General features: G+C 43.0%; 1 protein-coding gene across 1 annotated transcript in view; it reads left to right on the plus strand.

Moving 5' to 3' along the window:
• Window positions 1-2: 2 nt before the first annotated feature.
• Window positions 3-16,264, plus strand: part of CEP44 (centrosomal protein 44) — a 40,782-nt gene continuing 24,520 nt past the window's right edge. The window contains exons 1-2 of the mRNA XM_065405418.1: window positions 3-73; window positions 8,552-8,701. Coding sequence (XP_065261490.1) covers window positions 8,613-8,701 — 89 coding nt within the window. The 5' untranslated portion in view covers window positions 3-73; window positions 8,552-8,612. The remainder of the gene's footprint in view (window positions 74-8,551; window positions 8,702-16,264) is intronic.

A 16,264-nucleotide genomic window follows, 5' to 3' on the forward strand; every position in this document is an offset into this window, starting at 1 on the left:
CGCCCCGCCCGCAAGTGGGAGTCGCCCGGCAACAGGGCTTCGCTGTGGAGCTGACCCGGGCGCTCTATGGCAGGTAGGCGGCGGAGAGCGAGCGATGAATCTGCTAATGCGAATCGGGAGACGAGGTGGGGGGCGGTTCCCGCGGCTGGGCTTGAATTGCCGGTAAAATACAAACTGCCGCCGGGAGGCCCAGGTGGGTGCGGGCGTTGAGTATAGGCGAGCGGAGAATCGCTATGGGGGAGTCGGAGAAAGGGGGGGAGCTTTCTCTGTTTGCGACCCCTCGTCCCCGGTTTCCTGATCCTGCCCGCCCCGCTGGTCCGTGTCTGTTTCAGTCTTTGCCCCTCCCCCATACCGAGACTCGGGGGGGGGGGAGTTTTCTGTGCATCTTCCCTGGGGCGGGACAGGCTCTGTTCCGCGCGGCCGCCGAGTCTCTTTCCCCCGCGGAGGTCAGGGCCGGGCCCCGGATTTTCTGTAGAGTACTCTGCTCGCTTCCGTGTAAAGTGGCCCAGAGTGAGAGAGGGGCTGAGCACTTCCCTTGTGCTTCTCTCCAGCTGCGAAGCACCGGCCTGGAGGCCCTGCTTCTCCCGGACTTACATCAGCACCTCCGGAGCGGGACACTACCCGACCCCGGGGTCACTGCAGCTTCCTGAGGACTTGCAAGGCAGAAAAAGGGCAACACGTGCGCCTTGCCCCCCTTTGCTTTGCTGAGTCTCCTGTGGGGAAAACAGACTCCTGGGGCTGCTGACCATTTTGGGAGGTCTCTGGTCACAACCGCCTGGATGCTTCTGCCAGATAGTGAAATAGAAGAGTGTTATAATTAGGATCCTACCAAATTCAGGGGCCATTTTGGTCAATTTTATGGTCATAGGATTTAAAAAATCGTAAATTTCATGATTTCAGCTGTTTAAATCTGAAATGTCACAGTGTTGTAATTTCAGGGGTCCTGACCCATAAAGGAGTTGTGGAGGGGGTTACAAGGTTTTGTGGGGAGGGGGTTGCGGTACTGTTACCATTACTTCTGTATTGCTGTGGGCTGCCTTCAGAGCTGGGCAACTGGAGAGCGGCAGCGGCTGGCCGGGAGCCCAGCTCTGAAGGCAGCGCCGCCGCCAGCAGCAGTGCAGAAGGAAGGATGGCTAGGTATAGTATTGCTACCCTTACTTCTACGCTGCTGCTGGCAGGGCACTAGCTTTAGATCTGGGCGCCCAGCTAACAGCTGATGCCGCTTTCCAGCCGCCCAGATCTGAAGGCAGTGCAGAAGTAAGGGTGGCAATACTGCAATCCCCCTAAAATAATCTTGTGACCCCTGCAACTCCATTTTGGGTCAGGACCCCCAATTTAAGAAATGCTGATCTCCCCTGTGAAATCTGCATAGTATAGGGTAAAAGCACACAAAAGACCAGACTTCATGGGCGGAGACCAGATTTCATGGTCCGTGATGCGTTTTTTATGACTGTGGATTTGGTAGGGCTCTAGTTATAATCATCTCACCTGTACCTCAGAGCTAAGGATAGCAATTTAATGCTGCTACTTGCCATTGGTATAAATCAGTAGAACTGTTCCTGTTGCTGCTTCATCACTTAAATGATTGTTTAAAACTGCATGGGATGAGACAATTATTGGCAGTTTGTTACTGTCGAGAGTTAATGAGTATCTTTTACAATAACAATATGTAACCACTGTATAAGGCACAACTTTGTGTGTTGATCTCCAAGTTCAAATGTTTATGGATCTATTGCTGTGTATACAGTATGTGGCAGAGAATGATCCTTTTTCCTATCCCTGCAAAAGGAAACGTTTTATTGGAAGCTAATGCCCTCGGTATTTAAATGGTGCAAAAATGGGAAGTAGGGTGAGAAAAATGGAAGGGCTAAATTGTAGCTTGTTTAGAAAGAGCCACACTGACTGAATGCCACTGCTATTTTTCTGTTACAGGCATTGGAAGGAAGTTTACATATTTCTTCAATGGGTGGGGATATTGTATTGATGTCACCTAGGTACTTTGTGATTTAAAAACTACAGGTACCTTGTTTCCTATAGGATTTTACAGCAGGATAGCTAATGTACATTAGTTATTCCACAGTACAAACACCACCTTTTTTTGCAGTTGACATTGCCTAAGTATAAAAACAGCAGTTGGCTTCCTCCTCTGTTGGGGGTGTAATTCTTCAATGAGAACTCTGTTAGTCATATTGAATAGGTCTCTCCTCTTTGTCTTTTTGATCTCAAGAACCATTTTTTGTACAAACTGGCAGTATTGGTATTCCATGTAAAATGGACCTATGGACCCTATATAAACACAAGGAATTTTCATTAAAATGTAGGGGTGTCATGTGTTTAAGGGATCTTTTGACTACTTACTCCATTATTTTAATGGGCTCTTTAACTTCCCATAAATGTCTAAAACTCTGCTAGTGTAACTTGTTTTCAACACTTCCCCCCCCCCCCCACATTCTGTAGTTCCAATGTGGAAATGGCAGTGGGAAACTGTCATCTTGTTAACTTAAATTATACTCTCAAAACAAAATTATGATTGTACCCCACATTGTAGATTAGAACCTCCATTTTTTATATGACTCTACTTTGTGTTATGTAAGAGCTAGTTTAAACTGGTGTACATATAGCCTGGTTGTAATGTATAACAAGAGAAGGAGGAGTTGAAGCTCTCCCCAAGATGAGAAAACACTTAATGAGACATCCCGCTTGCTCCCAAGGTCTGACTTGCTCCTGACTCAATTGGCTCCATCTCTCCTCTGAAACAAAGGGGACTGTTCATGTGAGTTCAGCATGGCTGGGACATTGGGACCTCACAGCGGGACTCATGATCAAAACTACTTATATGCATGAGGGCTTGTGTGCAAAAGGGAGACTATTGCTAAGAAGAGACGATTGAGCAGGAGGAGATGGGTCAGGAGGATCTGAAGGACACTCACCGAGACCCAAAAGCCTCATAGGAAAGATGAAACTGAGGGAGGGTCATGAGTGCAGCTGTTTGTTGTTTTTGCTTAGATCTGTAACTCGTGAGCTTGCCTCTAAGTAAAGTGAATAGTTAAGTTCCTATGCAAAGTCTGTTACTTGCTTTAACTGTCTTGTCGTCCCTGAGGAGTTAAATTGTAAACCAGATACCCGTGAGGGTGGAGCTCTGGGGACAGCATAATAAAACTATCAGGCGGGCTTGTGGCGTCAGTACTGGTCTTTGGGCCTAGGGCAGCTAGACTATGGGGTCCCATATCCCTAGGAGGGCTACTAGACAGGGGTCTGTACCCCCGGAGTGTGCCAGAGAGGCTGGATTTAGAGATTGCGAGGATGTTGCTCAGACCTAGGAGGCCATATCCAAAGGTTGGGTCCAGTACAGCAGTCTCTTTTCTGATCATGATGGGGAAACTCAGCCAGGGCTGTGACAGGCACTCTCCCTAATTTTTAGCAAGAATTTAATAGGTTGCTGTAGTGTAAAGTCTTATTGCAGAAATTTCACTACTTTTACTCAGGTTTTGAAAAAAATGACCAGACATACTAGCTGCTGGAGTTAAACAAACAAAAAACAGAGAAGAATGTGTTGAAGCAGCACCACCCTTGCTAGGAATCTCAGCTTTTCTGCCCCATCAGGTCCTAGAATTTTTGTTAGTGTGCTGTCTCTAGACCTTACTTAGGGGGACCTCCATCTCTCCCAGTAGCCTCTGGTTACTGGTAAGTCTGAAATTTGAATCTGCATCTCCTTTTCCATTCCCTCCAGGGGCTACAGGTAATTACAGGTAGGGCATGAGGGGAAGATTTTAACTACTTTACCCTAACTCACCTTCCTGGCCATTGTGGTCGGAAAGAGGTCCTTGTTACTTTTGTCTTCTCCCAGAATTTTCTGGATGGTGCAAAGAGGGAAAGAGGACTGCTGCCCCAAAGCTCCCAGCCTATTTTTTTCAGGGGGAAGGAGAGGATGGTCCTCCTGGGTCATAACTCTAGTTCCTGCCTGTGGTGCTACCTATAGTTTGCCCAAGTTGCGTATGGTTCTTAAAAGTGTCACTGTTGTGCATGAGGTTCTAAATAGCTGTGAAACTGATCAGATTCTTATTAAAGAATCTGTGTTCTCAGTGGTACCAGATGATAGAACAAGGAGTAATGGTCTCAAGTTGCAGTGGGGGAGGTTTAGGTTGGATATTAGGAAACACTTTTTCACTAGGAGGGTGGTGAAGCACTAGAATGGGTTACCTAGGGAGGTGGTGGAATCTCCTTCCTTAGAGGTTTAAGTCAGGCTTGACAAAGCCCTGGCTGGGATGATTTAGTTGGGGATTAGGTCCTGATTTGAGCAGGAGGTTGGACTAGATGACCTCCTGAGGTCCCTTCCAACGCTGATATTCTATGATTCTAAAGTTACCGTTCACCTGCTTGGCAAAGCTATTAAGCACACGAAGAGGCACTGAGACTGCCTGTTTCCAGATTCAGGGCTACAGCACTATATCATTCTACACTGAGTCCATGTTTGTTATGGTGAAAAGCTTCTAAAAGGACTAGAAACATATTCTTCTAATTAAAGCTTAGATTCTGCAGAAATGTATCATATGGATCTTTTCACTCACTGAGGTCTCAACTAGTGGATTTTTCAAATCCTGCTTTAACAAATGTACTGCAGAATATGTATTGTTACTAATTAAAATTACTCTTTTTTAAAATGTCCTACCCCCCACCCCCAAACCCTTTCATTGATTTGCTTACTTTCTAAATTGCAAATAATCTCCCTCTCATTACATGAATTAGTGAGGTTCTGTTGTATTTGTAGTTCCCGGGGAAGTTGCATACAGTTTTATATAGAACTTGCCATGCTGATTGAAACCTATACAGTAGTAAACAAGCAAACGGGGGGAAATGCCATCTTCTGTAATTTGGCACTGCATATTTTCAGAATTTTCTTTGAACTAATTATCTCTTGGAAACCTGCCTCACTCTTTTGCTAATGAAACCTTTTCATGAAGCACTGATAGAGGAATCTTGTCAGTTTGCTAATGGATCTTCTCTGCAAGACAGGCATTTTTCTCTGTCGGAATCTCTGCTGCAGATCAGACTGAGTGAAACTAATACAAGCCTTAGTTTCTTCTGGGAAGGAAGGTTCACAGATCTTAAACAGTAAGTTGTCAGTTTGCTTACAGCTTGGGCATCAGAGCCAGACCTGTCACATGCAGGGTGGGAGTGACCCTGAAATACCCAGCAGTTTTGCGTTGCCTTCTCAGGTCTAAACGGGCTTTTTAAGACGATGCAGAACAGAAACTGAAGCCAAGAAAAGTACTTAATTCAATACATTTGGTCCTTTCAGAACTGCATGGTCTGGTTCCAGGTTTGTAAGAAAGCTTTTTTCTTTTTTTTTCTTTTTTTTGCTCCTAGTCTTGCTCTTGTTGAGGCTTTGCAGCAATTACTGCCCCTGCAGCACTGCTGAGAGCGCTAATGTGGCGGACAAACAACAAGGAAAGATCTTTATCTCCCATTCTTCCTTTATGGAACGTGTAGATGGAGATATCCCACTTTCTGTGGTGAGTAAGCCAGGCCTATCTTCTGAGGCTCAACTATCCAGTTATTGCCGAAGCCCCCTTTTGATCAGGCTACAGTGGAGCCAAGTGCACTCAGAGCAGTCTTCTAAGGTGGAGAATTGCTGAAAGGTGCACAAAACAGCTGTGCCAGTTTGGAATGTTGCAGAACCATCCATGCTCACATCAGCAAGTTGCTGCTGCTGACTATAATCCCTCATGGTCCCCCCCAACCTGCTTTCCAAATCCCAGCTGTGAAGGGATGGACTTAAAAACAGTTTGGACCCAGCAAAAGCAATAGGATGGCATTAAAGGGCCTATCTGTTTATTCATTTAGCTCATTCCTGCTTCCTCTTCTCCAGTGGTTTGGCCTAATTTCAAAGAAGGCCCTCCTTAACTGAATTTTTAAAAGTCCTCCTTGGTTGAAGGTTACCAATTTATAGAATGTACTTTCAGGGGCCAGGGCAGTTCTGTTCCTCCAACACAACCAGTGAAAAAACACCTACTCTGAACCTCTCCATGGTGTTGTGGAGTGACCCTTTCAAGGAAATAGAGACTAAATCAAAAAGGAGAAGTGTGTCCACCTTTTTCAGGTAGCTCTTCCAATGAGACCCACAGATTTTTCTTCCTTTTCTTGAATACCCACATAGCTGGAAGGAAAGAAGAAAAGGGAGCCCATCAGAAAGGGGAGAGATTCCCCACTTTCCTCTCAAAATCAGGAAGAAGCTGGCATATCTTTCCTGGTGTTCCAAATCTCTTTATTGGAGTCAGACTGGCAATGAGAAACTGGCCAAGGCTCGGGTGGCCAGAAAACACAAACCTAAATCTTGCCATAGGATCTTCTGTCTCTTCATCAGAATCACGGGAGCCTAATGTCTTGAATCTTAGGAGATCTATAGGAGGGAAAGAAAAAGACAGGAGAACTTCTGGGGGAGGGATAGCTCAGTGGTTTGAGTATTGGCCTGCTAAGCCCAGGGTTGTGAGTTCAATCCTCGAGGGGGCCACTTGGGGATCTGGGGCAAAATCAGTACTTGGTCCTGCTAGTGAAGGCAGGGGGCTGGACTCGATGACCTTTCAAGGTCCCTTCCAGTTCTAGGAGATGGGATATCTCCATTAATTTCTATTTCTATTTCTTCTGTTCCTCCACCTGGAAGGAGGGTCAGCTGTTGGTGTTGGAACCCAAGGACCAGGAGGAAAAGACAGGATATTTACCCCCAGGATATTTGAGACACTTTCAGGTTGTCACAAGCCTAGTTCTTCCTCTGGGACAATCCCCCAAAAGAAGAAGGGGGTGGGGGAAAGAAGGGGGTGTGGGTGGGGTCAAGAAAGAGAATTAGATTAGTAAGAATTTTTTCCCTTTGGGATACAAATTGGAATTATCAGAGTTTCTATGCATGGATATTACTGGACCTGAATGGGAAACTTTTGCAAAAACAAGTATCTGTGAAAACTTGTTCTGTTTTGTAAAATTCTGTAAAATGTTGCACAATAGGTCAGGGCTAGTGAATTGATCCAAAGTGGATATGGTCCTCTCCTGGAATGGGCACCTCTGATTGTTTAAAAAACAAATCTCATGGCTGGGGCATATTCCTATGGAATATCTGTCAGCAGCACTCGTGTTTCTCCTCAAAATACCCTTGTACCTTCATTACCCTAGTGGAGACATGATCAACAATTGTCTCAAGGGTCTGACCTCACAGGGTCCCAGAGCCTGGCCTGCAGCCCAAGCCCAAACATTTACACCATGACTAAACAGCCCCATAGCCTAAGCCTGTGATAGCTGGCATGGTCCAACTACGGGTTTTTAACTGCAGTGTAGACTCATCCTGAGATGGAATACAAGCCTTGCTACAAATCAGGGTAGTCTTTTTGTTGTCATGCAGATGTTTTTTGTGTCAGTTGGACTCTCCTGATTGATATATACCAGTATCCAAAATATGCTAGAAAGGTTGACGTGCTGCATGAATAGCAATTTATTTTGTGGATGAACTGCTTGTTACACGGGTCAGTAATTTTCTATTTTATTGTTTTTAAAGTATTTGGTCTTGAGTTGCTACAGAATTGATTATGGTCTGTTTAATACCTACACTGGTCTTAATGCAAAAGATATTTTCCCCCACTAGGGCTAGTTTAGAGCTAACTTTACTATTTCCCCCAAAATTTATGATAGTATAGTGCATATTCCTCACTGAGTACTACTGACATGTCAAGTCTGAAGATTTTAGTCTTAATTGTTCTGAATTTATCAGATTGTGAAAAGGCATCAGAATAGTCTTCAGAGCACGGAAAACACTGGAGGTTTGGTTTTGTTTGGTTTTTTTTAGACACATTCATAACTTAAATGGTTGGATTTTCTTTAAACCTTAAGGGAAAAATATTTCTAAGTTAAAGTAAGACTTGAGACATTCATGCAAAAGATTTTTTTTTTGTTCACCTAGTTTCTTTCTCTGCCTTTCTACATATTTCCCCAAACTGAGTTTAAACTCCATCCCCTAATGGCCACAGAACTGGTGTCTGCAACACCTTTTTGTATTTTTATTACAGTTAAGTATGCTTTTTCAGGGCTTATGCAGCATTTATATAAGCTTTTATATAGTGTTTTTTGCTTTACACACTTCCCCTTATAATACTCTCACCTTTGTTTCCTTGAAATAAAGATTCATCCAGATCCCATAAGCTGGTTGTATAGAGCTGTCTTCAGACCATAATGATATGACTACCTGACATTGAGTAAAACACAGGTCTTTGTTCCACCTGAGCAAGCTATTTAGGAAGCAATAACCCAACTATGGAATTTGAACTCTGATTTCCCTTTCTAGCAGTAATAATTCTAGTTTACTGACTGACCTATATATTCCATGCTTTTTAGTTTGAATGAGGAAGTACATAGACATTAATTTGTGCGGTACCTTGGCTTAATAGCATATTGGGAAATGTTATAGAATGTCAGAAATAAGACAGTGTCTCGGGGAAAAAAAAACATGGACTTCACTGGTAATCCTATTGCAGTTTATAATTGTCATGTCTGTTTTTTTCTTTTTAAGAAAGAGAATATCCTGTATTAAACTTGTCCCAAAATCTAAAAGAAGAATAGTGTGTGAAATAATGGCAACCGGAGACTTAAAAGGAAGTTTACGCAAGCTAGAACAAGGACTTCGCTTGTTAAACTATCCTAGAGATGTGGATTACACAGGGTAAGAGGCAATTAGATATTTTGAATGAACTTGTGCTTATACATCATGATGACCACAAGAATGTAAACAGTTCTGGTAATTGTTGTTAGAAATTCCACCACAGAGTCAATATAGAAATTATGATCTGTGCATGTGTGTGCTAATGGCAGGGTATGGTAGATACCTAGTCAGATTGAATACACATTCCAAATCATTTAATTAAATAGTGTCAAATTTTGAGTGTGCGCACTAAGAAATAGGTTATTCCTGTTGACAAAGCTGATAGAATACTGATGTTTCTGGGTTGAGATTGGGCCATTTGCCATTGTAGACAGTCATGACTTTTATTAGCAAATATCTTCAACAGCCAGAGATGAGACATTGAAGGGGCAGGACTCAGAGTTACTACCGAGAATTTTTCCCAGGTGTCTGGCTGGTGGGTTTTGCCCATATGGTCAGGGTATACCGGCTGCCATATTTGGGAAGGAATTTTCCCCCACGTCAGATTGGCAGAGACACTGATGGTGGTTTTTTTTTTTTTTTTTTGCCTTTCTCTGCAGCGTGAGGAACAGGTCACTTGCTGTTTGAACTAGAGTAAGTGGTGGATTCTGTGTAACTTGAAATCTTTGAATGAAGATTTGAGAACTTCAGTAACTCAGCCAGAGGTTACAGACCTGCTTACAGGAGTGGGTGGGTGAGATGCTGTGGCCTACAATGTGCAGGAGGTCAGACTAGATGAGCATGACAATCCCTTCTGGCCTTAAAGTCTGTTACCTGGTTCAGCTGCAGGTGTTTTATTGAACAGTAGACGTACGTATAGATACTAATATCACCCTTTGCAGCTGTTCAGCATTTCACAATTGACTTGGGACACTTCTGTGGGTTTCACTTTTCTCTGAAGCATTAGGATAGGGGCCTATGTTGGAGGCAGGATACTTTACAACTAGGTATTATTTACATATCTCTTATGGGAAATCTATCAATAGTGCAGCTTCACCAGTGTTGGTAACAGTGAGAGCACTAAGGTAGAAAGACACTGGTATTTTTACCACTGCCCTCTTCTCAGTGCAAGTACAGAGAGGTAGTGATAAGAAGTGGCACTACTCGTTCTATACTAGCACTCTCGTTAGTAGTAGCTCAGTACTAAGAGAAAGCACTGCAGTTCTTCCCACATTGTCATCTAGACCTGAGCAGGGTCAGATTACACAGTGATAAAATGCTTGTGCATTTTCTACTGTAGCACTACCCCAAGTGCAGCTGAAGTGCTGAGAGATTTCACACAAAATGTTATTACAGGTACAGCCTGAGATGATTTGCCTCATTTGCACAAATAAGTTACTCTTCTCCCTAGTGAATGGATTCAGTATTTTAATAATCTGTTGAATGTACAATGTCATAATGAAAATATTCAGTATTTAATACAACAGTTATTGCACATTCAGTTTTCCTTGGTATCACCAGTCATTTGTGTAAGTAGTTGCAAATCAAGATATACTTCACTCAGTTTGTTACTGATAAAGTTATTTGTCCTTGAAGCGAAGCAATGACTCGCCGGCGTGGCGCCTCCTGCTGGTTGTTCTGGAAATTAGCTCTTCATCAGCTTCAGAACGCCCTCTGCAGGCCACTGTCTCGCCTGCCGCTGGCTCTGTGTCCCTCCCGGACCCCTTTCCCTGGGGTTCTGCCCTCCACAGTACCCCAGCTCTGGATCTCCCCTCCCAGGGGAACCCCCACCCTCTACACCCACCTTGCCTCAGTGGCTACTTCCGGTCATCAGCTAGCCCCCGCTCACTGGGGCAGACTGCAGTCTGTAAACCACTCATCACTGGCAAGGGGGTTTTGGACCTGCTGCCTTTGCCTAACCCCAGGCTACACCTCTTTAGGCCTTGCACAGGGCCTGCAGCCTGGGGAGTTACCTGGCTGGCGCTCCCAGCTCCTCTTGCCTTTCCCCAGCACTACTCTACTCAGGTCCCCTTCTCTCCCAGGCAGCCAGGTCCTTCTCTCTCTACAGCTAGAGAGAGACTGACTTAGCTCCTGACTCACAGCCCTTTTATAGGGCCAGCTGTGGTTGCTTCCCCAATCAGCTTAGCCTTTTCTCTCTGGAGTGGGGTAACTGCCCCGCTACAGTCCTTTTCTCTCTTTAGCAATGCTTTAACATCACAGGTGACTTGGAAATACATATCCGGTTTAGGACTGATGACAAGGTCCATGTAAACAGCAGGCATAAACACTATAATTTTGTAACCATTAAATACCAGCTTCGCAGTGAGGGTGCAAGAATTCTGTAATATGATATATTGTCCAAATCCAGAGCCAAATATGGATTTTAAGTTATTTCACTAATGTAATTTGACTTTGATATCCCCTTTTCAGTATTCTATAACTTGTGGAACAGGGAGGAGGAGCATTTTAACTAACTTTTATGACGGTTCTCTGAGCTATTGTATGGGGTAAGAAAGCTAGGGGAAAAGTTCTTGGGGCCTGATTTTTATTCTCTTTCCTACCTCCCAAAGCTGTCTTTTTCTCTTCTCCCACTATTTGGTGTCTTGCCAGCCTCAGAACAGGCATTTGATTAGCTTAGAGCTTCTGTACACAAGCATTTCCCGAGCAACACCCCCTGCAGTGTGAAACTGAACAGGCACATTTCATGTATGTTCCTTTTCAGTTTCACTTGGGAAAGTACTTGTGCGCAAGAGTATAATGTTAGTGTCTATGTGACTCCTGGGCACAGTATCTCCACAGGAGTCAGTAAATGGAAAAAACAACAGCTTGTTACAAGGGAAGGTGGATCCTAAGCTACTGGACTGCAGATGTGCTATATACTTGGTTGAATAAATGACAAACTATTGCAAAAGCAAAAAAAATAAGCCATAGTTTCCTTATGCTTGCTGCAGAGTTAGGCACTTAAGTGCAACAGAATTCTAGAGGCCCAGGGTAACAGTATGACTATTATGAAAAGTGTAACATGCAAAACTTAAATATTATCCAAAAATCCCCAAAGGTGCATGCACAAATGCAAGAGAGGGGGAGATTTTGGCATACTTGGTGACATAATTTGATCCACTTTTGACTAGTTTTTCCTGTAGTGCCTTGATTAAAGTTGGACCTTTGCAAAAAAAAATACACTTCTTCCACTGTGCTGTGGAAGCAATAGCATGTCGCTGAAGTTGTTTATAGTGAATACTTCACATTTGGCTTAAGGAAAGTTCAGCTGGAGTTTTTCATTTAAATTGATCTTAAAGCTAATGCAATTCTTTCATTTATAATCATGTTTATGAATTTTGTACAAGAGGAAAAAGCAGTACATTTTTCTGGAAACAGAGGACTGGCTTTATAAATAATCTTAGTACATTAACCAGTTCCATAAACTTAAGTGGCTCAATAAAGCAAAAATGTTGTTTAATCCCTTTGAAGTTTTAGTTCTTCAATAATGGAGAGTAAATGTCAGTTAAAATCTATATCTTCTAATAGATATGTTAATATACAGAATGCCTATTGATAAAGGTGGAGGGGTAATTAAAAGATTTATATGGCTACGCAGGGAGATTGAAAACAATGTTAGTGTAGAAAAGATGGTGTATGTCAATGTTCTTCTTTGAGTTATTGTCCACATCTTCATGGATTCCATTCTTGGTGTGCATATGGCCCGTGCACATGAAATCAGATTCTTACGACCTGCAGTGTGTGTTTGGGTCTGCACCTGTGTTCTATATGTCCTTGCCTGTGCTCCTCTCCCACCCTCCAGAAACAGGGTATAAAGAGCAGAGCAAGCCCAACCGTCCCTTGTTTCTTTCTTACCATCCGTGGCAGCAAGACAGAAACCCTACAGTGTCCAGTTACTTCTCTGTATTCAGTGTTAGTGTTAACTAGTTCGTTTTAATCTTTTTCCTGTTGGCAAAAATACATTTGTTTAGTCAGATATTTAGGTTTTAGGGCCTGCCTCAACCCCTGCAGCGCGCGCGCGCGCACACACACACACACACGGGCTCTTGCAATATGGAAGAAGTGAAATCCCTGGAGTTTAAAACTTGACTCTCTCAAGAGAAATTTCAACACCACTTAACAGGTACTCTAGATGCCTTTGTTTGCCTAGGTGAGGAATATGTTCCATACATATTCCTGAGAAGCTGGTTCAATAAAAGATATTACCTCACCCACATTGTCTCTCTAATATTTCATATATCACTTCTCTAAGTGGATTCAGAAAGCTTGAGAAAGCTCTTAAAATCATTCCTCATGTAATGCTCTATGTCAGCCTCCACAGATGCCAAAAAGAAGGATGTAGTGAGACCTCAGTTCTCCAATCAGTCCCTCTCCATGAGCACCCCAGTGGGCCAATATTTCACCCTGAACTTGCACACTGTTGACTAAGAGGCCTCGGTCGTCTGCCTCCATTCTAGCATCAGATATAAGCTGAGGCATAAGTTATCCTCTCCAGTGCCTACCAAGTCAGACACGAGCAAGTCAGATACCTGCTCATCTTTGGCTCAACAGTTAAAGGGTAGTTCAGAGGCCTGACATAAGTCCATCTGGTGCCTTGGTACTGAGTTTTAAACGTGTATCTTCAGTACTGACGAAACATGTGGACTGCCCTTGCTCCATCATTGGCCCCTTGGTACCTGGTGTGCAGGTACCATCTGTACTAGCACCTAAAGCGCATATGAGTACAGAGTATGAGTAAAGTACAGAGTGATCTAACTGTAGGATTAATAACCGTGTCAGTGAGGATGCTGATAGCTAAGCCACCAGTTAATGTGAGTCATCAGTACAGCAGATGAAGGAGGTATCTCCAGTACAAACATCATCCCCTGCCCAATTAGGGAAAATACAGCAGAGCCAGAGCACTCCTGAAAGGATGGCCTTCCCACCCCACCCCCTTTGGAAAGAAGTATACTCCTTCTCTTTGTCCTCATTGAGACTCAGTAGGGAGTCATCTCCTACATAGCCACCCTCTCCCACTTGGGTAGCACAATATAATCAGGAAGCAACCTGGGACTCTCAGGGAACATCTTGGTACCCCCATCCCAGTATCTATACCCTTATCAGCCTTGGCCCTACTGGGTACCTGTGCATGTGCAGTCATATTCTCATAAGCCTGTAATTTCTGCCCTTTCTAAAGTTAGACTGCCCTTCCCAAAGAGGCACTATAGACTAACCTAGGCAGGCCAGCTAGTGCAGCCTCAAATACAGTGACATGAGGAGGAAAATGATATGGAACAACATCTACAAGGGAAGGAACAACTTTTCCCTGCTTTAGTTTCCTCATCCTTCCCCAAGGAGGAAGTTATCCTCATTGGATAACTTCAAGGAGTTCCGGGACCTCATCAGGCATATGGCAAAGACTCTGGAGATATTTCTGGAAGTGGTACAAGAGAAATATGATATGCTTCTGGAGAGCTTGCACTCTTCCACACATGGCAGGCTAGCAATGCTGACAAATGAGGAATTGTTGGAGACTGCAGAAGATCTTTGGCAGACTCCAGCCACACCCAAGTATGCAGACAGAAGGAACAAAGTCCCTTCAGATGCCTACTTTGGTAGGGCTGTCCCACAATCATTGTTTAAGTAGGACTCCTTCTACCTACCTCCAAGCAAATAGACAACTGCTTGTTAGTCACCAAGAGTGGAATCCGTGGGGACAATCACTTGAAACGTTACTGTAGCTTCAAGACAGGTTCTTCGAGATGCATTGTCCACCTGGATTCCTTGACCTACCTTCCTTTCTGGTTATTACAGAATTCCTGCTCCTCCAGGTTTGTGTATTGGTAAAGGAATCTGAGGGATGGTTGGGCTAACTGCCTTTTATGTCCTTGAATGGATGAATGCACACTTCTAGGGCATAGATGTGGCCTAAAGAATCCAATCTCATGTGTATGCTGTTCATGTGGGCAACAAATCTTCAAAAGACACAGTTTATCTAAGGTACACCTCTACCCCGATATAACTTGATCCAATATAACACGAATTCAGATATAACGCGGTAAAGCAGCATTCCGGGGGGCGGGGCTGCGCACTCGGTAGATCAAAGCAAGTTCAATATAACGCGGTTTCACCTATAACGCGGTAAGATTTTTTTTGGCTCCCGAGGACAGCGTTATATTGGGGTAGAGGTGTAAGTAACCATTTTTTAATAGAAGCCTGAAAATTGTAACAAAGGTATTGTAGCTAGATAGGTTCTTTGAATTATTAGATCTCAAGATTGGTGGATGGACTAAATAAGAAAATGGAAAGTAAAAGAGAATTTAGGCTTGTTTTAATAAATAGGTCAGTATTTGCAAGTGTTTATGCCCCTTTGTGGCCATAATCCCATCTGAAAAGTCTTAAATTCCGTCAGTATTCAGGCTGAGTGCATATGACTTCAATAAGACTGGCCTTTACAGTACAGATAAAGGAATAGTGCTTTTTGAACACTTTGTTACCCACATAACAGCGTTTTGGGTATTGCAAGTAGTAGAATTCTTGATTAAAGTAATTCTTTCATGAAACTGAAGGCAATTCACGTTAGTCTCACTATGATATTCGGTTATTGCATTCTGCTTTTATCTTAGTCACTGCAGTAGTAACTCTCTTTAATTTTAGGGAGGAGGGTATTCCAATTACACAGTGCAGATAATAGGGCTTCATTAATTCATTGCCTTTGGCATCCTGCTCATCCACAAAAGGACTCCAACGAGAGAGAGAGTATAAGATGTCTGTGCATCTGCCTCTAGACTTTGTGGTCTGCTGAAGCTGCAAAAAATATAAAAACTGAATAACGAAATGCAGTTCTAAATACAGCTGTTAAGCAGAGCTTGAAAAATTTACCAGACCCCTATTATCTGAAGTGTAATCCTGCTAAGAGATAACAGCAAAAGGTACACATCAGTGAGATTCATGGCAAAGTGTTTTCACAGTCTCGGTGGAAATCTGGCTTCATTGGATTAGCAACAAAGAATGACATAAAGACACAAAACAAAAAATAAAAATAAATAAACATTCAGAGACACTATAAAACACTTATTACAATACTAATCCCAGATACAAAGGCTGAGTTTAGGTAAGGGTGAAGGACTATATTTCAGTTGCTGAGTACCGTCTTTCTTTTCTTTTCCAGTATTTAAATGGTAGGTCTAGATTTCTACCCAAAATCTGTTTGCACAGGAAGTTTTCACTGTTCATTGTGTTAGCTGTATAAAGTGTGGCAGTAAAATCATGGAACGTAGTTCAGACTTTTGTTAATTTAAGATCTATACTTTGTCCCAACATGCGCAACACCAGTTCTCTCTGTGTGTGTGTGTGTGTGTTTTGCATATTTGGATTGGTTTGGTGGAAAATGGGAATAGGTGCTGAAAAAGCAAATAAATTGGGTAAAAGTGTCAGTAGTCAAGGTCAGGTAAAAATGGTAATTTACCCTCTACTAAACACTGGGCTGAGAACACTGTATATGAGTGTCTTTTTCTATGAGGAATTAATATGGCTTATGAAATAAATTGCATAGTATGTGCCTTGAATTTCCATTTTATAATGTTGAGGGTTTTTTTAGATCTGTTATTTTCAGGAATTGTCTTTTTGCAGAGTGAATAAAAATCGCGCACTCTCTATTAAAAT

Source organism: Emys orbicularis, chromosome 5 (genome assembly GCF_028017835.1).
Source record: "Emys orbicularis isolate rEmyOrb1 chromosome 5, rEmyOrb1.hap1, whole genome shotgun sequence".
Classification (NCBI taxonomy): Eukaryota; Metazoa; Chordata; order Testudines; family Emydidae; genus Emys; species Emys orbicularis.